The sequence below is a fragment of the Grampus griseus genome, assembly GCF_964374135.1.
Source record: "Grampus griseus genome assembly, chromosome: 2".
Classification (NCBI taxonomy): Eukaryota; Metazoa; Chordata; class Mammalia; order Artiodactyla; family Delphinidae; genus Grampus; species Grampus griseus.
In genome coordinates this window covers 31,557,569-31,582,734 of record NC_139018.1, presented here as the reverse complement: position 1 = coordinate 31,582,734, position 25,166 = coordinate 31,557,569, and the positions used below count along the sequence as shown (strand labels likewise).

Below are 25,166 nucleotides of genomic sequence, written 5' to 3'. Positions count from 1 at the left end.
TCAAAAGACATAGAGTGGGGCTTCCCTGGTGGCGCAGTGGTTGAGAGTCCACCTGCTGATGCAGGGGACACGGGTTCGTGCCCTGGTCCGGGAGGATCCCACGTGCCGCGGAGCGGCTGGGCCCGTGAGCCATGGCCGCTGGGCCTGCGCGTCCGGAGCCTGTGCTCCGCAACGGGAGAGGCTGCAACAGTGAGAGGCCCACGTACCACAAAAAAAAAAAAAAAAAAAAGACATAGAGTGGCTGAATGTATACAAAAACAAGACTCATAAATATGCTGCCTAAAAAAGACTCACTTCAGATCTAAAGACACACATAAACTAAAAGTGAAGGGATGGAAAAAGATATTTCATACAAATGGAAATCAAAAGAAAGCCAAAGTAGCAATACTTATATCAGCGAAAATACACTTTAAAACAAAGACTGTTACAAGAGACAAAGAAGTACATTACATAATGATCAAAGGATCAATCCAATAAAATATAGCAATTGTAAAATATACACACCCAATGTAGGACCACCTAAATATAGAAAAAAATATTAACAGACTAAAAGGGAGAAATTGAGAGTAACACAATAATAGTAGGGAACTTTAACACTCCACTTACATCAATGGACAGATCATCCAGACTGAAAATCAGTAGGGAAACAAGGGCACACTTAGACCAGCAGAACACATATTCTTTTGAAGTGCACATGGAACGTTCTCCAGGATAGATCACATGCTAGGCCACAAAACAAGTCTCGGTAAATTTAAGAAAGTTGAAATCATATCAAGCATCTTTTCTGACCACAACACTATGAGACTAGAAATCAACTACAAGAAAAAAACTGCAAAAGACACAAACTCGTGGAGGCTAAAAATATGTTACTAAATAACCAATGAATTGCTGCACTAAAGAGAAGTTTATAGCAATACAACCTTACCTCAGGAAATAAGAAAAAATCTCAAACAACCCAACTTACACCTAAAGGAACTAGAAAAAGAAGAACAAACAAAACTCAAAGTTAGAAGGAAAGAAATCATAAAGCTCAGAGCAGAAATGCATGAAATAGAGACTAAAAAAAGAAAGAAAAGATCAATGAAACTAAGAGCTGGTTCTTTGTAAAGAGAAACAAAAATGATAAACTTTTAGCCAGACTCATCAAGAAAAAAAGAGAGAGGGCCCAAATCAGAAATGGAAAAGAAGTTATAACCACAGAAATACAAAGGATCATAAAAGATTACTGTGAACAACTATATGCCAATAATGAAGAACCTACATGAAATGAACAAATTCTTAGAAATGTACAATCTCCCAAGACTAAACCAGGAAGAAATAGAAAATATGAACAGACAAATTACCAGTAATGGAAGTGATTACTGGTGAAAAAAGTGATCAGCAATTTTTTAAAACTCCCCAAAAACAAAGAACCAGACAGCTACACAGGTGAATGCTACCAAACATTTAGAGAAGAGTTAACACCTATCCTTCTCAAACTATTTCAAAAAACTGCAGAGGAGGGAACACTTCCAAACTCATTGTTCGAAACCAACATCACCTTGATATCCAAACAAGACAAAGATTATCAGAAAAAAATAAAATTAGAGGCCAATATCACTGATGAACATAGATGTAAAAGTCTTTGACAAAACATTAGTAAACCAAACTCAACAGTACATTACAAAGATCATACACCATGATCAAGTGGGATTTATCCCAGGAATGCAAGGATGGCTCAATACCCATAAATCTATAAATGTGATACATATTAACAAATTGAAAAATAAAAATCATATAATCATTTCAATAGATGCAGTAAAAGACTTTGACAAAATTCAACATCCATTTATGATAAAAACTCTCCAGAAAGTGGGTGGTATAGAGGGAACAAACCTCAACATCATAAAGGCCATATATGATAAGCCCACAGCTAACACCATACTCAATGGTCAAAAGCTGAAAGCATTTCATCTAAATCAGGAACAAGAAAAGGATGCACACACTTGCCACTTTTTATTCAACATAGTATTGGAAGTCCTAGCCACAGCAATCAGACAAGACAAAGAAATAAAAGGAATCCAAATTGGAAATGAAGAAGTAAAACTGTCACTGTTTGCAGATGGCATGATACTATACTTAGAAAATCCAAAAGAAGCTACCAAAAACTACTGGAGTTCATCAATGAGTTCAGTAAAGTTGAGGGATACAAAAGTAATATACAGAAATCTGTTGCATTTCTATATACTAACAACAAACTATCAGAAAGAGAAAATAAGGAAACAACTCCATTTTCAACCACATCAAAAAGAATAAAATACCTAGGAATATACTTACCTAAGGAGGTAAAAGATCTGAACTCAGAACACTGACACTGATGAAAGAAACTGAAGATGACACAGATGGAAAGACATACTGTGTTCATAGGCCAGAAAAATTTATATTGGTAAAATGACCATACTACCCAAGGTTATCTACAGATTCAATGTACCTACTGAAATACCAATAGCATTTTTTCACAGAACTAAAACATATAATTTTAAATTTTGCATGGAAACACAAATGACCCTGAAAAGCCAAAACAATCTTGAGAAAGAAATGAGGTGGAGGTATCACACTCCCTGACTTTAGACCACATCACAAAGATACAGTAACCAAAACAGTATGGTACTAGCACAGAAAAAGACACACAGATCAAGGGAACAGAATACAGAGAAAGTCTAGAAATAAACCCATGCACTTATGGTCAATGAATTTACAACAAAGGAGGCAAGAATATACAATGAAGAAAAGACAGTCTCTTCAATAAGTGGTGCTGGGAAAACTGAAAAGTTACATGTGAAAGAATGAAATTAAAACATTTTCTCAAACCATATACAAAAATAAACTTAAAATGCGTTAAAGATCTAAATGTAAGACCAGAAACCATAAAATTCTTAGAAAAAAACATAGGCAGAACACTCTTTGACATAAATCATAGATCTTTGGATCTGTCTTCTAAGAAAAACAAATAAAAGCAAAAATAAACAAATGGGACCTAATCAAACTTATAAGCTTCTGCACAGCAAAGGAAACCATTGACAAAACAAAAAGACATCCTACTGAATGGGAGAAAATATTTGCAAATGATATGGCCAATAAGGGGTTAGTGGGGAGAAAGTGGGGAGGGGCAAGATAGAAGGGTATTAAGAGGTACAAGCTACTATGTATAAAAAAAATAAGCTACAAGGATATATTGTATAGCACAGGAAATATAGCCAATATTTTATAATAACTATAAATGGAGTATAATCTTTAAAAATTGTGAACCACTATGTTGTACATCTGAAACTTACATAATATTGTAAATCAACTATACCTTAATTAAAAAATATTTTTAAATGTGCCAAAGCCTTGAATAGACATTTCTCCAAAGATATGCAAATATTCTGCTTTAATTTTATAATTAATTTTATTAAAATATTTTATGTAAAAACAAATACACAAATGACCAATGAGCACATAAAAAGATGGTCAACCTCACTAATTATTAGGTGTGATTTTGTGATTTATAATAAGAAATATATATTTGGTCTTCTTCCTGGCACAGAACTCCTAAAACCCTTGGAATTTCCTGAGGGGAGAACCATAAAGGTGTCTTTTGTGATGTTAATGAGGTGACTTTTGGAAAGCCCCTATGTCACCTAAAAATGGGAGCTGGTCACCAGAGGAACCAACCTTGTGATTAGAGGGTTTCGATCCCACCCCACCACCACCTCTGGGGATGGAAAGGGGGTTGAAGTTGGGTTTGATCACCAATAGCCAATAATTTAATCAATCATATCCATGTAATGAAGCCTCCATAAAAACCTTAAAAGGACAAGGTTCTGAAAGCTTTCCAGTCAGTGAACATGTGGAGATTCGGAGAGTGGTGCACCCAGAAAGGGCACGGAGGCTCTGCACCCCTTCCCACATGTATTGCCAGATATTTGTACATCACTGTATGTAGCAGCATTATTTTTTAAAAAATATTTATTTATTCGTTTGGCTGTGCTGCGTCTTAGTTGTGGGAGGTGGGATCTTCATTGCTGCGTGTGAGATCTTTAGTTGCAGCACAAGGGTTCTTTAGTTGCGGCATGCAGGCTCCTTTAGTTGTGGCATGCGGGACCTAGTTCCCTGACCAGGGATCGAACACGGGCCCCCTGCGTTGGGAGCGCATAGTCTTAACCATTGGACCACCAGGGAAGTCCCTGTAGTAGCATTATTTACAATAGTGAAAAGGTGGAAGCAACTCAAATGTCCATGGACTGAGGAATGAATAAACAGAATGTGTGTGTGCATACATATATACATACAACAAAATATTATTTAACCTCAAAAAGGAAATTCTGACACATGCTAGAATATGGATGAACCTTGAAGACCTTATGCTAAGTGAAATAAGCCAAAAAACCAAATACTGTATGATTCCAGTTATATGAGATACCTACAGCAGTCAAATTCATCAGGACATCAGTAGAATGGTGGTTGCCAGGGGCTGGAGGAAGGGGAAAAAGGGAGTGTTTAATGAACAGAGTTTCAGTGTGGAACGATGAAGAAGTTCTGGAGATGGATGGTGATGATAGCTGTGCAACAATGTGAATGTAGTTAATGTCACTGAATTGTATACTTAAAGTGCTTAAAATGGTAAATTTTATGTTTTTTATATTTTACCACAATTTTTTGAAAGGTATACAGATTGAAGATAAAACTCTTTTTTATTCCCAGATGACACTGATCATGGATGTAGAAATTCCTAAGCAATGCACAAAAAAGCTACCAGAACTAATTATTGAAGTTAGTAAAGTAACAGGATACAAGGTCTATATACTAGAGACAAACAAATGGAAATTAAAATTTTTTAAACATCTTTTACAACAGCATCAAAAAAATACGTTATGCTTAGGGGTAACTTTAACAAAACATGTATAAGACCTGTACTCTGAAAGCTCATAACTTTACTCTGAGAAATTAAAGAAAACCTAAATAAAAGGAGGAATATAACAAGTCGGTGGTTCTGAATACTCGATATTGCTAAACTGCTAAATTGTCAATTCTCCCCAAATTGATTTATAGATCAATCCCAACCAAATGGACTATACTCCTGAATGTGAAGTGTAAAATAATAAAGCTTGTAGATAATCACAGAGGAGTATATCTTCATAACCTCAATGTAGGGGAAAACCTCAGACAAGACACAAAAAAGCATTAACAATAAAGGAGAAGATTGACAAACTGAGCTACATTAAAATTAAGAACTTCTGATCATTTTTAGGTCACCATTAAAGGGTAAAAAGGCAAGCCAGAGTGGAGAGAAGATACATTTAAACACAATACATGTAACCAACAAAGGATTCTTATCCAAACATACAAAGGACTCTTCTTACTCTATAAGACAAACACAGACAAAACAGTAGAAAAATGTGCAAAAGACACACTTCACAAAAACGGATATTCAAGTAGCCAACAATCACAGGGAAAAAAGCTTAACATCATCAGATCACCAGGAAATACAAATTTCAGCCTCAACAAGATACCACTGTATACCCATCAGAATGACTAAAATTTTCTTTAGTTGACAGTATCAAGGGTCAACAAAGGTGTGGACAATAGGAACTCTCACACACTGCTGGTGGGAGTATAAACTGGAAAATAAAACAACAGAAATTTATTATCTCAAAGTTCTGAAGGCTAGAAGTCCAAAATCAAGGTATGTGCAGGGCCATGTTCCCCCTGACACCTACAGGGGAATCCTTCCTTGCCTCCTCCTTGCTTTTGGTAATTTGGTGTCAATCTTTGGTGTTTTTAAGCTTGTAGATGCAACACTCCAATCTTCTATCTTCACATGGTGTCTCCCTTTGTCTCTTCATGTGGCATTCTTTTTATAAGGTCACCAGTCACATCAGATTAGGGTCTCAGCCTACTCTAGCAAGACCTCATCTTAACTAATAACATCTGAAATGACCCTATTTCCAAATAACGTCACATTCTGAGGTACTGGGAGTTAGGACTTCAACATTTTGGGGGTGAGATGACACAATTCAGCCTATAATATACACCAAAAAGAATATTCATAAAAGCAATTTTTCACAATAGCCCCAAACTACAAACAATCCAAATGTCCATCACCATTAGAATGGATTTTTTAAAATTGTAATACATGTATATAAAGGAATACTGTACAGAAATGAAAAAAAAAGAACTACAATAACATGAAACAACTATGATAAATGTCACATAGTATTGAACAAAGTAAGTCATACATGAAATACACATACTAAATCTATTCATACTAAAAATAAAAAGTAGGCAATAAAAACTAAAAATTTATTTAGGGATGCAAGGTGATGTGGTAAAAATGTAAAGAAAATAAGTGATTACCATAAAACAGGATAAGTGTGACCTCTAATCGGGACAAACATTGTGATTAGGAGGGGACATAAAGGAGCTTCTGGGGCATTGGCAATGTTCAATTTCTTTACCTGCATGGTAAGTTACACAGGTACAATGAACTGTACTATTATTTTGTGTACTTTCTGTTAACTGATATTTTAAAATAATGTAAGTGAAAGAAAAAGGAGCTTTGCTGGAAATAAAAAGTTGAAAAAATACTAGAGTTAATATCTTTATGTCAAATCAAAGTTCATGCTTAAATAAGTGGAAAGTAAGCAAAGTGCAAAAGTTCATATAATATGTTGCCTTTCGTGTTAGAAGGGGAAATAAGAAAACATCTATTCATTTGTGCAGCAGAAATACAGTAAAGGTAAACTAGAGACTAATTAGTTTCATTTCTGTGAGAGGGGCAGGTAGGAATAAGGTGGAAAAGATAGAAGAAATGAGGAAGGGGTATGATACTTAGAATCTCTTTTGGACAGGTCTGACTTTAAGAACTATGCTAATAACTCACACATCCCACAGTACAACAACAAAACAAAATAATCAATAACAATGAGGGGAAAAACTAAAATGGAATTCAAAGCAGAACCAAATGAACTGGAACATCTGATAAATGAGTAGTGTAACCACACTGGGGGAAAAAAAAATTAACCCAAGTGATTTTTAAACACAGTATCTGAACTATATATCTACAAACTAAAGACAAAAAGAAGTCTAAGCAAATACTGAATTCTAATTAAGAGGTTTCTTTTTTTGCAGAGGTATAGGTTAGCAATTCTAAAACAACTTTCTGTTATTCTAGGATTAAGAAAATAAGTAAAAACATTGTGTATAACAAGAAACAGTTCTAATCAATGTGGAAGAAAGTTACAAATGTGAAAGAGAACAGCGTAAACCCTGTGATGAATAAACTGGAATTGGTGTTATCAGTGTGAATTGGTTCCTTTTAATATATATAGAATAGGGCTTCCCTGGTGGCGCAGTGGTTGAGAGTCCGCCTGCCGATGCAGGGGACACGGGTTTGTGCCCCGGGAAGATCCCACATGCCGCAGAGCGGCTGGGCCCGTGAGCCATGGCCGCTGAGCCTGCGCGTCCGGAGCCTGTGCTCCGCGACGGGAGAAGCCACAACAGTGAGAGGCCCGCGTACCGCAAAAAAAAAAAAAAAAAAAAAAATATATATATATATAGAGAGAGAGAGAGAGAGAGAGAGAGAGAGAGAGAGAGAGAGAGAGAGAGAGAGAGAGAAGACAGATATGTGTGTGTGTGGACATATGTGTATTCACTCATGTCACACACATATGTACATATCTATTTCTTTTTCTTTTCTTTTTTTGGCCACGCAGCATGCAAGATCTTAGTTCCCCAACCAGGGATAGAATCCATGCCCCCTGCAGTGGAAGCACAGAGTCTTAACCACTGGGCCACCAGAGAAGTCCCAGTATATATCTATTTCTTAACTCTATCAGCTGACAAAGCCCAGAAGCCATGACACCCCAGTAACAAATGAACACACCTTGCACAAAGATCTTGATTTCCAAATATATTCTCCACCAAAAGGAACTAGGGGTCCTTAGAGAAATGGCTGACTCCAGGGTTGGAATGAGCCTGGGATATCTTATTGTGCCAAAACATAAAGAAAATCCTCAATGAATGACAAGGTCATGTCAAAAGGACCTAAGAATCAGCTTGAAACGGTTCCCATTGGCCCAATCTCGGACAATTTGAGCATCAATATAAATTAATGAGAGTAAAGAAATATAACTCGTTGAATAAATAAGAATCCAAGAGTCTACAATGATATAAATAAATAAGCAGGGGGGGAAAGGAAAGCTCTTCTTTATAGCAGAAAGCCAACTAATAAACACAGAAGGAATGAAGGAATTAGAAAGAAAATCACCATTCGGCAACCGTAATAGTAATAAATGATTTAGGCAAGATTTATCAGTGAATGCTACTGGAGGGTAAAAGTTCTGAGCAATAACAGGGTATTTACAGACCTCGAACTACTTCCCCCCCCCAAAATACCTATAAATTAGAAAAAGAAAAATTCTAACTTTACAGTGGAGTAACCTGACAAACACTACCTTAACCAAGTGATCAAAGTTAACATCACCAGGAATGGGACAAGTTGACAGCACGTGCCTCCACGAGCATCTTTTCCATGGTATTCCTAACAAAAGTGTATTTTTGCAATTAATATGTTAATTCAGAGTAATAGATCCAATTGTTGAATCATTCTCGTAATCCTGGAATAAACAATGCTTGGAATGTGAAAAAAAATGTTTTTAAGTGCATGAGGTGAATTTAATTATGAAAATATATCAAACAAACCCAAATTAAGAGACATTCAACAAAATAACTGGCCTAAGCTCTTTAAATATCAAGTCATGAAAAACATGGAAGATTAAAGAACTGTTTCAGATTAAAGGAGACTAAAGAGCTACGACAACTAAATCTAATGCACAATTCAGGATATTCTTTTGCTGTAAATGACATTCTTGGCATCACTAGCAAGATCTGAATAAGACCTACAGATTAGATAATGGTATCATACTGGTTTAATTCTGATAATTTTACCAAGGCTATGTAAAAGAATGTCCTTGATTTTAGGAAATGCACACTAAAGTTCTTAGGGAAAATGGGCATCACGATTGCAACCGACTCTCAATCCAAAATAAAAGGTGTATATATGTGTGTATTATATGTGTATGTACACACACACACACACACACACACACACACACATACATAGAGAGAAGGAGAGAGAAACAGCAAATGACAACACGAGTTAGAGACAGGGAAAGAGAGACAGAGACTAAAGAATAAGACAAATATGGAAAACGTTAATATATGGGGAATTAGGGCAAAAGGTGTATATAGAGAAATTCTCTGTACTACTCTGACAACTCTTCTGTAAGCCTGAAATTATGTCAAAATAAAAAAACTAAAAAATCTTACACAATACAGAAAATCAGATACTTCATAAAAGTAAGAATCAAAGATGAGAAATTATTCAACCACTTAAAATAATGAAACACCACTTTTTTGCTACGTAATTGGCACTAAAAATGTAGGTGACAATACTCAGTTTCAGCGAGATTCTACAGAACTTGGTACTTTCATATTTTGCTGTTAGAGTAATAACAGGCCAAAAAAAAAACACGTACAGATTCTAATGATTCTATGGCTGGGACTCCATACTAAGGAGATAAATACTAAGTACTGAAAACTCATGATACACTACAGCCTTATTTAAATAATGTAATCACTACAGCCTTAATGCAAATTGTAAATTGGTAAAAACTTAAGTACAACACAGGGAGAGTTTAAGAAAACAGATATAATCACTCATAGGAATTATTCAGTTAACAAAGTATAGTCTATAAAAACTAAGTAAACATGGAATAGCACATACAACAGACATAATATGATAAAGTAAAATTGTATGAACAGAATAATTACAAACTATGGTTTTAAAAATATCTACACACAGGGACTTCCCTGGTGGTCCAGTGGTTAAGACTCCATGCTTCCATGCCACAACATTGTTATAGTATCTGTAGGGTGGTGATATTGCTTAATGAGGTTGTTTTCCTTTTCTTTACCTTTCAAACTGTTAGTAACCTTACTATTTTAATACTGAGGAATATGCAACTAATAATAGAAAATAAGCTTAGCTACTATTTTAACATTAATCCTTTGTGTTTACAAAATGCATCTGGAAATATTTCAGAGGGAAAATAAGGGGGAAAACGTCATGATAAACTAATTTATACAAATACCTTTATCTTATCTTTAAACATGTATCACAGTAAATATGTGAGGGAGGAAGCTGCTCAAGTCCAGTAGGGAAAAGGTTACAAAAGATACATTAAAAATATTCAGACTGAAAGCATGACCATCCTTACATCCTTTCTCAAAGAACAAGCACATTCTATACAAATGATTGTGACAAAGAATTTTAAAGTTCAAGAGCCTGTCACAGTAATGAGGTAAAATGTGGACAAGAGGAGTCTTGCCAAGCGTCTCTCTCGTCCAATACTCACTGAAGTCTCATTCGTTTTTCAGGGGGGCCTTTAGTACCCACAGTCTGTTGAACGTTCTTTGTGGTCTCCTTCTCCTCAGATTTTACAGTTTCTGGTATAGGTTCTGCCTCTTTCTTTGTCTGATCCACTAGACATCAAAAGCAGATATTTTTTGGAGGGGGAGGAGGGTGGAGGGATAAGACCAGTTTAGACAACAGTTAATGTGAATGGTTCAGACTCTCAAATTAATTTAGAACTACTTATCTCAAGTTCTAAATTTAGCTGTTTCATCAGGCAGATGTATAAGAACCAATTTACAAACAAAAAACCTGATAATACAAGCAAATTATGATACTAGACAAAAACACATGACATTTAAATAAGACATTATGCATAAAAAAGATACATAATTATTCTATGCCAGGTCAATGGACAGTCCAATACCTATTCTCAATGATGAAACAGAAGGCCTTTTTTCAAACTTTTGACAACCTAGAATCACCTCAGCTTCTCCACACACCCTCAATACCTGTTCATCCCACTCTAATGCATCTTTCAAATACTAATATCACTACCACAAAAGCACCACCTTTTGGCAATCAGCAGATCAAAGGTTAGGAGTAACAAACTGGCATTAGAGAGTCTAAAAGGACAAAATGATCATAATTCACCTCACATGTTATGATTGTTACTGAGTTAAACAGGCTGTTTGGTCTTATTTCAAGTTTGATAAGAATTATCAGATGAACCATACCTGGGACAGGCTTTTCTCCAGACTTTTGCTGTAATTAAAAAAAAAAAAAAAAAAAAAAAGTGGGGAAGAGGGGTGAAGGAAGAGGAAGAAGAAAACAGGGCAGGTTAGCAAAGCTTTTTGCTTCTTGACGTCATAATTTTCATTAAAATTACACCTGCATGCAAATTATATTATAAATGACTTCATCAAGAGAAACTACTATCCATGTACCATAAAAAAGTAAATTTATCATTTTCTACTTCTTATTCCTGTTCCAGAAAAGACACAAATCTAAAACTAGAACAAAAGAGTCAAACATAAAAAAACTCTTGAGCATCAACAAAGCCCTTTGCCTCTGCACCGAGGCTACAATGCTTTATAAAAAGTTGCTAAGGAGAATCCAATGAGAGGGAATAATGGAGCCTTTCAAGACTCCAGAGGCTTATTTGCACAGGCGATATGAGCTATAAGTAAGTAGAATGAAATTTGGATGTCTGACTTTTAAAGTTGGCAGGTATGGAACGTAAAGAAAAAGAGGTATTTTTCTATGAATATAAGGCTTCTGTTGAGTGTACTATTAGAAATCAAACTGCAGGAAAAAATGATGGGGGCACTAGGAGTCAGGAACAAGGTCAGATCCTTCATTCTGCACAGCAATTCTTTTACTTCAGTGGGCCCTGTCATCTCCCTGTTCTCGCTACCCAAGTTAAATGCTTTAAAACACTTTCCTCCTCCTCTCCCTCCTTCTTCCTTCTCAAGGCTCACAACCTACCCCTCACCCTCAGCCAATAAGGGTGTCAATGTTCTCTCCCATCCATCTACCTCCAAACTTATTACACCTTTATATACAGACATATATACATAAAAAATACCTCTCTATACTTCCCTGTCATCTCAGAATAAAAGTGTTCTCTTTATTTTTATAAAGTTTAATGGCTCCATTTGTTTTCTGAATTTCTTTCTGAATTTACATGCCCTCCTTAAGCTTCTTATCTATTCCTATGACTAGCGACTACACAATTTTCTGATGTCACATGATCCAGATTCATGCTACAAACTGCCTACTAGCCCACTCCAACTACAAGTTCTGGGAACCATTACATTTAATAAGACCAAAACTGAGCTTCCCATTATTACCCATTGTACACAAAAGGTTAATATAGAAGGTCTGAGCTACTATCCTTAGAAGGGCCAGGCTGCAAGGTTGGCCTTTGGCTGGTATCTGGAAATTTGGATGTCAGGAGGGTTCCCACCATTTTGTAACTGATAATGGCAATTCATTATGCCTAGACTGTTTGTATAAAAAATGTTGTTTTTGCTGAATACCTGCCTTCCTTCAAAGAATGTGGAATTTTGGTATGTGCTAGATTGAAAGTACCTACCTGAAAAACCTCCCCCAAAAACGTGGGCACCAAGTCTCTAATGGACTTCCTTAGGCAGAAATATCACTTACACGTTGCTGCATTTTCACTGTTGAGGCAAGAGTGTACTCTGTATGACTCTTCATGGGAAGAAGAGAGTGTAAGGAAGCCTGCAGATGGATTCCTCCAGACTCCACTAATGCCTTTTTTCCTTATATCTGGCTGTATAGCCCTACTATGTCACTGTAATAAATCCTGTGAGTGCTTCAAGCAAATCTCCAAACATGGGGGTGGTCATGGGAATCCCCAACACAACAACATTATTACCTGTTTTATGAACATATTAGGACTTAAACATGTCTAAAGTAATTTGAGGGAACAAATAATTTTTCCTTACTTTAAAACAGGAGAGGATATAGATGGTGTAACATTGAGGAATGAGAAATCGAGAGGGGATATTCTTATACTGCTAGCACTGAACCACTTGAACTATACTGGACACTGGACCATATCCAGACATTGAAATAATGTCATTACCTAATTAGTGCACACTGTCTAATCTTTTCTAGTGAACACTGTCACACAAACTAGTAGGATGTGGTTTAAGATGGGAAAATAGAACAGAGGCGGCCTTTCTGACAAAATTTATCAGGTAACTTTGGAATAAACCTAACTGAAGCAATATCCTATGGTGTCCTAGCAGCTTCTGAAAACAGCACTGAAAAGACATTGATAATAAAAGGCACTGAAGGCCTGAACTCCTATCACATCAGTTTTGGTGTAACTTTCAGTAGTAACAAAAGTTAAAATATGGAAAAAGGAGCTTCAAGGAAAAATGCAGGACTTCTCCAATATTCTCTTGAGCACCCCCATAAAGGGGCAACATCCCTCGGATCCAGAAGTCCTAAGCTACAAATGGTTCTGGGAGACAAAATGGGTAAATAGGGGCTCACAGAAGGCTTCAAGGAGACCAAGAATCTATTTTCTTCTCCAGATCTGAGGAGAAATGCTGTGGGTTGGAGAAACAAAGAGATTATTAAAAGTCCTAGAGAACTTCGATTATTAAAAGTTCTCCTAGGTCTGCTACATAGAGTTGACATACTCTCTCTCTTTGTGAGTTGGCTTTTGGCCCCTGGATGGTTAAAAGAAGGTGAGGTTCTGGAAAATGACAACTTAAGGGTGACTATGGCTAAACCTTTACAAGAAAAATGTAAAAACTCATGGAAGCAGGTAGTCTGCAACCTGCTTAAAATAATTGGGAGGAAATAGGGGAAGAAGAGAGACAAGATTGGCCACGCCTGATAACTGTTGAAGCAGGATAATATCAATAGGTACATGGGGGCTTCATTTTTTATTATTCCCTCTATTTTTATATGCGTTTCTAAATTTCCATAACTTTCTACAAAGTGAAGTTTTTTTGTTTTAAGATTCAAGAGAGTCTTTGAGCTTTCTACAGTGTCCAGCCTAGCTCACCAGGATAGAACAGTACATGGAATTCAAGTCAGGACCCCTAGCCAGAGAAAAAGGAACTGTCAGTCAGCTGGAGTACCACAGAACCCAAACACAGTAGTAAGCTACTGAATGTTCTGGAGGTTGGCTAATGAAAATAGAACCCCTAACAACTATATTTACCCCAAATCTGTTTCTTTTCCTATATTCTGAATTTGGGTTCAACACCAAGTTGATTCTAATCCTAGGCCTGAAACCTCAGAATCATCCATAATGCCAATCTCTCCATATCCAACCACCAAAGTTAGGCAATGCTAAATCTGAAATATACCTTGAATCTGTTTCCTCTCTATCTATGGCCACAGAATTAATTCAGGCTTTCCATAATCTAACTTCTTTGACTCCAAACATCACATTTTTTTAAACATCTTTATTGGAGTATAATTGCTTTACAATGGTGTGTTAGTGTCTGCTTTATAACAAAGTGAATCAGTTATACACATACATATATGCCCATATCTCTTCCCTCTTGCCTCTCCCTCCCTCCCTCCCACCCTCCCTATCCCGCCCCTCTAGGTGGTCACAAAGCACCGAGCTGATCTCCCTGTGCCATGCAGCTGCTTCCCACTAGCTATCTATTTTACATTTGGTAGTGTATATATGTCCATGCCACTCTCACTTTGTGCCAGCTTACACCTTCCCTCTCCCCGTATCCTCAAGTCCATTCTCTAGTAGGTCTGCATCTTTATTCCCGACTTGACCCTAGGTTCTTCATGACCATTTTTTTGTTTTGTTTTTTAGATTCCATATATATGTGTTAGCATACGGTATTTGTTTTTCTCTTTCTGACTTACTTCATTCTGTATGACAGACTCTAGGTCCATCCACCTCACTACAAATAACTCAGTTTCATTTCTTTTTATGGCTGAGTAATATTCCACTGTATATATGTGCCACATATTCTTTATCTGTTCATCTGTCAATGGACACTTAGGTTGTTTCCAAGTCCTGGCTATTGTAAATAGAACTGCAATGAATATTGTGGTACATGACACATTTTCCTATGCATCTTCTATACCATGAATGGTTATCTTCCTAAAACAAACAAATAACTACATTATTTCGTTGCAACTGTTTTTAAACACTTAATGGGTCCCTACTACCATCATCAATAATTCACAGCTAGTCAGTGCTGAGGGTCAAGAAGATGAGGTAGAGGATATCTAAGTTTACTTCAAGAGAGGGTGTATTTGAAAAAGAATGTACAAAAATTACCACTGCTTTCATTTGTCTTTAATGATGATAGTTATTGTTTTAATATTTCAAATAACATTTAATGTACCTGGAAACGTATATTTACAGGAGTGGTACCAGGTTATGGGTTTAAAATAGTGAATAAACACACTGGACCACAGAACTAACCAAAACTCCTTTGTCGAGCATATACGATTCTTCTCAATATGACCTTAATAGAAACTTTAAGTCTCATATTTCAGTACTCCTCCCTTCACAAACACATAAGAGTAATAAAACTTCAGAGTATTTTCTGGTTCTTTTCTTTTTTTTTTTACAGGTACACTGAGGTATAACTGATACATGAAAAATACCTGCACATATCTGATATACACAATTTGATGAGTTTGGACATATACATACACCTGTGATACCATCACCACAATCAAGGTAATAAACATATCCATCACCTCCAAAAGATTTCTTCTGCTCCTTTAGTTTGGGGTTTGTGTGTGTGTGTTAAGAACACTCCATATGAGATCCACCCTCTTACCAAGTTTTTAAGTGCACAACACCATATTGTTAACTGTAAGCAGTATGTTGTACAGCAGATCTCTACAACTTATTCATCTTATATAACTGTAATTTTACAGCCTTTTTAGAACTCCCTATTTTCCCCTTCTTCCATCCTCTGGCAACCACTATAATATTTTCTGTATCTGACTATTTTAGATACCTCATGTAAGTGAAATCATATAATATTCATCCTTCTGTGACTGACTTATCTCAATTAGCACAATATCTTCCAGATTCTTCCATGACACCACAAATGGTAAAATTTCCTTCTTTTTTAAGGCTGAATAATATTAAACTATATGTATATCCCATAGTTTCTTTATCCATTCATCTGTTGATGGACATTAGGGCTATTTCCATACCTTGGCTATTGTGGATAATGCTAAATATTCACAAAACTAATAAATGTGGGAATACAGATAGCTCAGGTTTCAAACTATATTACAAAGCTACAGTAATCAAAACAGTATGGTATTGGGATAGAAACAGACATAAATCAATGGAACAAAATAGAGAGTCCAGAAATAAACCCATGCATATATGGTCAATTAATTTACACCACACAAAATAATTAACTAAAAATGGATTTAAGACTGGAATGTAAGATCTGAAACCATAAAACTCCCAGAAGAAAACATAGGCAGTAAGCTCCTTGACATCAGTCTTGGTGATGAGTTTTTGGGTTTGACATGAAAAGCAAATGCACCAAAAGCAAAAATAAACAAGTGAGACTACAGCAAACCAAAAAGCTTCTGCACAGCAAAGTAAATCATCAACAAAATGAAAAGGCAACCTACAAAATGGAAGGAAATATTTGCAAATCGCATATCTGATAAGAAGTTAATATCCAAAATATATAAAGAACTCATATATCTCAACAGTGAAAAAACAAACAATTCAATTAAAAAATGGGCAGAGGACCTGAATAGATATTTTTCCAAAGAAGACATACAGATGACCAACAGGTACATGAAAAGGTGCTCAACATCACTAATCATCAGGGAAATGCATATCAAAACCACAATGAGATATCACTTCACAGTTGTTATAATGGTTACCATTGAAAAGACAAGAAGTAACAAGTGTTGGTGAGGGTGTAAAAAAAAGGGAACACTTGTGTACTGTTGGTGGCAATACAAATTGGTGCAGCCAATATGGAAAACAGTACAGAGGTTCCCCCAAAAATTAAAAACAGAAATACCACATGATCCAGCAATCCCACTTTTGGGTATATATTTGAAGGGAATGAATACAAGATCTCGAATGGACACCTGCATTCCCACATTCACTGTGGCATTATCCACAATAGACAAGGTATGGAAACAACCTACATGTCTGTCAACAGAATGGGTAAAGAAGATGTGAGATATATATATGTTTGTGTGAGAGAGAGACATATGTGATACACACACACACACACGCGCGCGCACGCGCACACATATACAGGAATATTGTTTAGCCGTGAGAAAGAAGGATATCCTGCCATTTGTGAGAGCATGAACCTGGAGAGCATTATACTAAGTGGAGTCAGACAGGCAAATATGATATATCACATCACTTATATATGGAATCTAAAATGTTCAAACTCCTACAGAGGGTACAGCGGTGCCTGCTAGCGGCTGAGGGGGTGGGGGAAATGGGGAGATGTTGGTGAAAGGTATAAGATGAAATAAGTTCTGGAAATCTAATACACAACATGGTGATTATAGTTAATAACACTGTATTATATATTTGAAAGTTGCTAAGAGAGTAAAACTTAAATGAACTCACCATAAAAAAGAACAGTAATTATGTGACATGACAGAGATGTTCGCTAATGCTATGGCGGTAATCATTTTGCAGTATGTAAGTGTATCAAATCAACAGGTTGTACACCTTAAACTTACACAATGTTATTACACCAATTATATCTCAATAAAGCTGATAACAAAAAGTTTATCCCTAAGTATGTTTTTGATGCTATTATAAGTGGGATTTTCTTGATATCCTTTACTGATAGTTGTTAGTATACAGAAGTGCAACTGATTTTTGTGTGTTGATTTTGTAACCTGCAATTTCACTGAATTCATGTATTAGTTATAACAGTTTTGTAATGGAGTCTTTAGGGTTTTCTATGTATAAGATCATATCATCTGCAAACAGACAATTCTACTTCTTTTCCCATTTGGATCCCTTTTACTGCCTAATTTCTCTGGCTAGGTCTCCCAGCACTATGCTGAATAAAAGTGTGGAGGGTGGATATCCTTGTCTTGTTCCTGATCTTAGAGAAAAAGCTTTGTTCTTCACCACCGAATATGACAGCCGTTTGTTTGTTATACATGGCTTTTATGATGTTGAGGTACATTCCTTTTATACCTAGTTTGTTGTTTTTACCATAAAAAGGGTTTGTTATACGTGGCTTTTATGATGTTGAGGTACATTCCTTTCATACCTAGTTTGTTGTTTTTACCATAAAAAGATGTTGAATTTTCCCAAATGCTTTTTCTGCATCTATTGAGATGATCATGTGATTTTTATCCTTCATCCTGATAATGTAGTGTATCATACTGATTGATTTTAGTATGTCGAACCATCTCTGCACCCCAGGGATAAATCCCACTTGATCATGATATATGATCCTCTTAATGGGCTACTGCATTTGATTTGCTAGTATTTCATTGAGAATTTTTGCATCTATTTTTATTGGACTGTAGTTTTCTTGTCTTGTAGTGTCTTTTGGTCGTTGGTATCAGAGTAATGCTGGCCTCATAAAATGAATTTGGAAGTGTTCCCTCCTCTTTAATTTTTTGGAAGAGTTTGAGAAGGATTGGTGTTAATTCTCTTTAAATGTTTGGTAGAATTCATCCATGAAGTCATCTGTTCCTAGACATTTCTTTGGGAGGTTTGTGATTACTGATTCAGTCTCCTTATTCATTATTGGTCTGTTCAGATTTTCTATTTCTTCATGACTCAGTCTTGGTAGGTCATATGTTCTAGGAATTTCTTATAGGTTACCCAATTTCTTGGCATATAAACTGTTTATAGTAGTCTCTTACGGTCATTTTACTTCTGTGGCATCAGTAGTAACGTGTCTTCAATTTCTAATTTTATTTATTTGAGTCTCCTCTCTTTGTTAGTCTAGCTAAAAGTTGGTCAATTTCGTTTATCTTTTCAAAACACCAACCCTTAGTTTCCTTGCTTTTTTGTTGTTGTTTTTATTGAAGTATAGTTGATTTAAAATGTTGTGTTAGTTTCTGGTGTATCACTGATTCTTTTCTATTGTTTTTCTAGTCTCTATTTCATAATTTTTAATCTTTGTAATTTCTTTTCTTCTGCTAACTTATAAGTGGAAATTAAACAAAACACTCCTGAACAACCACTAGGCCAAAGAAGGAATCAAAAGGGAAATCAGAAATTATCTGGAGAGAAATTAAAATGAAACTACATCATACCAAAACTTATGGGATGCAGAAAAAGAAGTACTAAGAGGGAAGTTTATAGCAATAAATCCTACATTAAAAAGGAAAGATCGCAAACAACCTAACTTTACACCTCAAGAAACTAGACAAAGAACAAACTGAGGGATTTTCTTGGTTTCTGAGTATGTGTTCATTGATCATCTTTCATGTTTTTGGTTTTGCATTTTCTGTTCCCATTTTCTAGATCAGCACTGCCCAAAATATAATGTGAGCCACAAATACAAGCTATATATGTAATTTAAATTTTTCTAGTAGTCACATTTTCAGAAAGAAACAGATGAATTTTATTATTTTTAACCAAATGTATCTAAAAGAGTATCACTGACATATAATCAATATTTTTAACTATTAATGAAATATTTTATAAATTTTTTGTACTAAGTGCTTGAACCCAGTATGTATTTCACACATAACACAACTCAGTTTGGACTAGTTGTGTTTCAAATGCACAATAGTCACATGTGCCTAGGGGCTACTGTACTGTGCAGTTCTAGGTGTTCTGCCACAAATGGCCAACCACACCTAACCTCTTACACTCTGTAGTCACTACTCATCATCTTACACAGAGCTATAATTCATTTATTTATTTATTCAACAGACATTGTTTCATCTTCACACGCAATTCATGAGATTTCTCTAAACTGGCTTTTTGGTCCTGAGTTCCAACTGTGGCCTCTGCTCCCTTCACCACCACGTCACCATTCCAACAGTACACCTCATCCAGTAGAGTCAGGGAAGGGGAAAGGAAAGGCCTATTCTAAAGTCATCTCAGGGTGTGAAAAATCTCAGTCTAAAACAACCCTTGAAAATCTCTTAAATAGGCCCTCCACAGGAAAAACATGACCTTGTGTGTACACAGCCCTGTAAAGATAAGTAAGAGCTGAGGCAAACCATAAGAATAACATGTTCACATATTCCATCTCACACTTACTTCTCTGCAAAAGCTCATTTAGTACCACGGTACGTGAACCTGCTATTGCTGTTGGAATGCCCAAGACAACATAATGGAATTCATATAGCTCCAATGTATGTTATAAGTCTATTTATTATTACTCCTGCCTCCTCCATTTATCATGCCAAACCCTCCACATCAAATGTACTATTCTTCTTATTACAAAGTTTTTATTATTCTATCATTTAAGGACTTAAATACCCTCTACATCAGGGTGGAAGGCAGCACGTACAGTAAAAACAGCATGAGTTTCAAATTCTAGTTTTGTTACCATCTATGACACTTTCAGCAACCTTCTGAATGAGAATATTATTATATTCAGTCCTCACAGTTTACGAAGATTCAATAAGGAATTAAACTTAAGCGCACGGAACAGTACTAATTCCATTCCCTTTACCACCTCCTCCATTAAGTCCTTGAAAAACCTTTCTTTGATGCAGAGATCATTTTTTTAACTAACAAGGAAAATCAGTATTTTTAGGTCACATCTGAAACAGTCCTCAATTAAAAATAAATATGCCAGGAAAAAGTGTTGAATCAAAATTAACCACACGCATTCTCATTACCTGCACAAATCTGGGTGGAAATTTTTGTCTAAGGTCTAGGAGTAAAGCATCCACACGCTGTCTCTGGAAAATAGAGCTCGGTTCTTCTTTCCTTTTGACTTTAGGTTTGACTTTATCTATTAAAATATAAGGTCCAAATCAAAACATTGTCTAAACTACTTTGGTGCCTTATTATTTCACAAATCTTTGTCTGCCATGAATATATTCAAATTTTATTATTTTTAATGGCTGCTATTCCAAAGATAATCCCCCCAAATACGTTAAATATAGCATATACAGAGAAGCATTCAAACTCTCCCTCTGAAATGAGGTTAACATTCTAACATTTAAAAAGCTGATATATCTTTCAAAGACATTTCGGTTTTAGCATGTAAACATGGATAAACATCATTCTTATGTTTCCATAATTATTTAATTATGGAAAACTTTAAGGCTAAATTTTCCATAATTACCTAAGTCACATTCAGATTATTGGTTTGAAATTATCTTGTGTATATTTTAAGTGTATTAAACAGACTTTTCCCGTAAAACCTAATAGGTACAAATGGAAAATGCAACTTTCATAAGCTCAAGTAACCATACTCAATTATGAAGACTATAATCCACTGAAAAAAACAGGACAAACCAAACAACAGAAGATCATAAAGACAAGAGAGAAAAGAACTTGCAAGAAAAATTATGAAGCTAATCACGTGTGGGATTTTCCCTGGGAGGGGAGTGTGCTGGTGGACTGTCTATAAAGATAGGGTTCCAGTTAAGTTTTACTCCAAACATTTCATTAGGGTAGGGGCAAAGAGCTCTTGGGAGAAGTTTATTCAACTGATGCAAACTTTCCTAAGTCAAATGTTGTCGCCGGGACCTACTATTAAGAATAAATATAACTGTATCTCAAAGACCATTCATTCCACGGGTCTGAATTTTATTTAAAGGCTACCTTTTCCATAGTAATTCATTCTAAGTTTCTATTTCTCTAGAAAGAAATGCAGAATATAGGTATACTGCTATAGATACATTTCTAGAAGTACTTTTATTAGTAAAATATGGTACAGAACAAGTAGCAGATTAGCAGCTATGGCAACTAGAGGACCTGGCATCACGACAGGCGGTAACATAGAAAGATCAGAAAACAGACTGTTCATCTGGAGATAGGGTTTTAAGAGCATCTCCCCTATTTCAAAAACTTGGAAGACTTGGGTTCCAGATTTCAAGATGACTCAACAGTTTGGTAAGCAGGAAATATCATCATTACTCATTCCTCATCACTGATTTCCCCTACATGTCCTAAATATTTTAAAACCTTGTATCAACTTATCAAAGATTATCATGTACCAAAGAGATTAAAATTTGTACCTGTTCCTATGGGAATGCTATTATTACCACATCTAGTTACATGAATCATAGCTCTGACAATGTCATCATCCTATGAAACCTTCCCACAGAGAAGTAAAACACAGCTAGAAATCATCAATAGCCATCTTCCGAAAGAAAGCAGCTTCATTCTCTGAGTAACAAAAAGTGTTTTAGGAGGGTCTCGGTGTCCCACCTACCTTGCTCTTCGTGATCTTTGAAGTGCCACCAATACCCTTTGGAAGGATGATATCGACAGTATGACATAGCTTCATCAAAAGCTGACTGAATGCCATGTACCACAGTAAGCTTAGAAAAAGAAAACAAATTCTGAATTTCTCATCAATCATCCAAAATTTACAAAGTGAACACAAAATATTACATATGCAAAGACAGTAAATCTTCTGCTTTTCAGAACCTGAATCGCTATGTATCTAGGGGTGGTATATACTTTGAACATGGAGTTGGCCCACAGGAACCAATGCTTCAGATATTCTAATAGTCAACACTTTATACCAACGTACACAAGGGAGAGGAGTTCCTGTTTAATTCTCGGTAGCAAGGTAGTTCGGTTAGAAGTTTTCTTTAATGTTTAAAGTATGTAAAGACACTCACCACTCTAGAGTTTATAACTGATCCCAAGTCTGGTGCCTGATAGATCACTCCGGCAATAATATAGTAATCAGCCAGTGGGATAACTAAAGCAGCGAGGAAAAAAAATGTTTATCAATATAGCTATGCACACAAACTGCTAAATATATTTCCATAAAAAGAACAACTAAAGTTTAACATTTTCCCACACTAAAGCTTAAGGTAGGGTTTGGCAATTCCTGTTTTTGTAAATAAAGTTATATAGGAAAATAACCACACTCATTCATTTGCGTTATTATCTAAGGCTGCTATGGCACTAGTTGAATAGTTGTCTCAGAGACCATGAGGCTCCAAAGCCTAAAATATTTAGTCTCTGGACCTTCACAGAAAAAGTTTGCTAAAAAAAACGTTTGCCCTAGGAGCAGTGCTTCTTAAACTTTAACGTGCTTTTGAATCACCTGAGTATCTTGTTAAAATCAGATTCTTACTCAGTAGGGACGATGCATTTCTAACAAGTTCCTAAGTGATCCGATGCTGCTGTCAGTCAACCACACTTTGGGGAATAAGACCTTAGAGCAAGAGAGATTTAGGGCCCAGGATGAAGATACCAGACACACTGAACTTGCCTCTGTGCCCCAGTCCGAGGTCCTACGGAATAAAACAGTGGCTAGTGAGGCTGGTGCCATCTTCTGTCGCTTCTGTACCTGGAACCCTTCCATCATGGAACTCTTGTCCCCAGCCTTGTCTTTGTTCTAAGTTTCTCTGGGCAGGGACTCTAGATCTTTGACTTTTTTTTTTTTAATTAATTTATCTTTATTTATTTATTTTTGGCTGTGTTTGGTCTTTGTTGCAGTGTGCGGGCTTCTCATTGTGGTGGCTTCTCTTGTTGCGGAGCATGGGCTCTAGGTGCTCGGGCTTCGGTAGTCGTGCCTCACGGGCTCTAGGGCGCAGGCTCTGTAGTTGTGGCACACAGGCTTAGTTGCTCTGCGGCATGTGGGATCTTCCCGGACCAGGGCTCGAACCCATGTCCCCTGCACTGGCAGGCGGATTCTTAACCACTGCGCCACCAGGGAAGTCCTAGATCTTTGACTTTGAAAGTAAATTTGGATTCTTGACTCTGGAACCACAACTTCAGTAGCAAGTCATTCTCTGGAATCAATACTAGGGTGAAGGTTATTCTCAAAGGTCTTGATGAGAGTATCTAATTTAAGAGATGTAGCTGGTCATCTCTGGAATAGGTGACTAACTCTTTGATTGAAAATCAAGTCTGAATTCTATACTTTTCAGTATGATTTCTAAAGCAAGTTTTTGTCTGGTAATTTTGATTGAATGTATCAATGAGGATTTTCCATTGATCTTTTATGAATTTGGTGCAACTGCATCTGCCAAGAATTAAACCTGATTTCCTTCTGAGAGACTAGAATTTGACAGGCAGAGGACGTCTACATGATCAGCCCTCAATAAAAATTCTGGACTCAGAGTCTCAAACGGTCTTCCCTGAGCTCTGAGCAGACATAGTACACACTGCATTTCACTACTAGAGGGAAGGTGCACTTGGTGTGGCCCCTCACAGAAGGGAAAGCATAGGAAGCCTACACATGGATTCCTACAAATCCCTAAAACAGAACCCAATCCACAAAAATAAGAACATATATAGCTCAGGAGTAAATAAATCATGGTATTTTAAGAAGAAAATAATGCCTAAAGTTTACATATTTTACCTTGAGTAGGGGACTGCCGCTGTTGCTTTCGAATGATAAAAAGAATGGGCTCTTGGGCATGTAAAAGGATGTATTCCACTCCAACCATCTGACTGAAAACAGGACACAGACACTCAGAGATCTATGAATGCCCTACAAACAATTCTCTAGAACATTCAAATTATCACATAAAAGTATAGCAACATTGTAAACAGGATAAAACTGCCTATGTTTGATATGAAAAATTGGCTGTTCAATAAAACTGGCTATTTTTCCCAGGTAGGTGGGGCTCAAATAAAGTAAGATTTCGTTTTTAAACAACAACAAAATTTCTCTACAAAAATTCATGATGAACTTAAATCGGAGTATTTTCAGTCATGAGAGTACAATGAACCTACATTTCAAAAAAGGCAACCAAAATACCAGGATGCTTCCTGACCAAGGAGATCTATAAATATATATAAAATATTAAAATACACATGAACACTATACCTGTCTTAATATAGATCACTACTATATATTGTACCCAACCAGAAAACATCAAAAACCTTATCCTCACCCCCAACATATTTTTTCCTGACATACTATGTTTAAAAGCAACACCAAGGTATCTCAGTAAATGTAAATATTTACCTCAAAACAAAAGCTATTTAAAATACCAGAAATTTAATTTCTTAGAACCCCTGCTCTCCATGTTTAGCTGACAGATGAAAAACTTCATTACACAGTTGTTTCAGAAACTTTTATAATAGTAATGAATTATTTAGCATCCCAAGTCTGAA

The 25,166-nt window shown here is 36.2% G+C and overlaps 1 protein-coding gene across 2 annotated transcripts in view; it reads right to left on the bottom strand.

Annotated features, from left to right (window-relative positions):
- MED6 (mediator complex subunit 6) overlaps positions 1-25,166 on the bottom strand; it is a 69,920-nt gene that overhangs the window by 41,314 nt on the left and 3,440 nt on the right. Inside the window, exons 3-8 of one of the 2 annotated variants that reach the window (XM_082648036.1) lie at positions 24,406-24,497; positions 22,709-22,791; positions 22,294-22,402; positions 20,747-20,862; positions 11,173-11,200; positions 10,440-10,566 (exon numbers count right to left, since the gene is read on the bottom strand). In XM_082648036.1, the coding sequence (XP_082504162.1) occupies positions 10,440-10,566; positions 11,173-11,200; positions 20,747-20,862; positions 22,294-22,402; positions 22,709-22,791; positions 24,406-24,497 (555 nt within the window). Of the gene's footprint in view, positions 1-9,911; positions 10,567-11,172; positions 11,201-20,746; positions 20,863-22,293; positions 22,403-22,708; positions 22,792-24,405; positions 24,498-25,166 lie in introns of those variants that run through there. The other variant, XM_082648037.1, reaches the window with a different exon arrangement.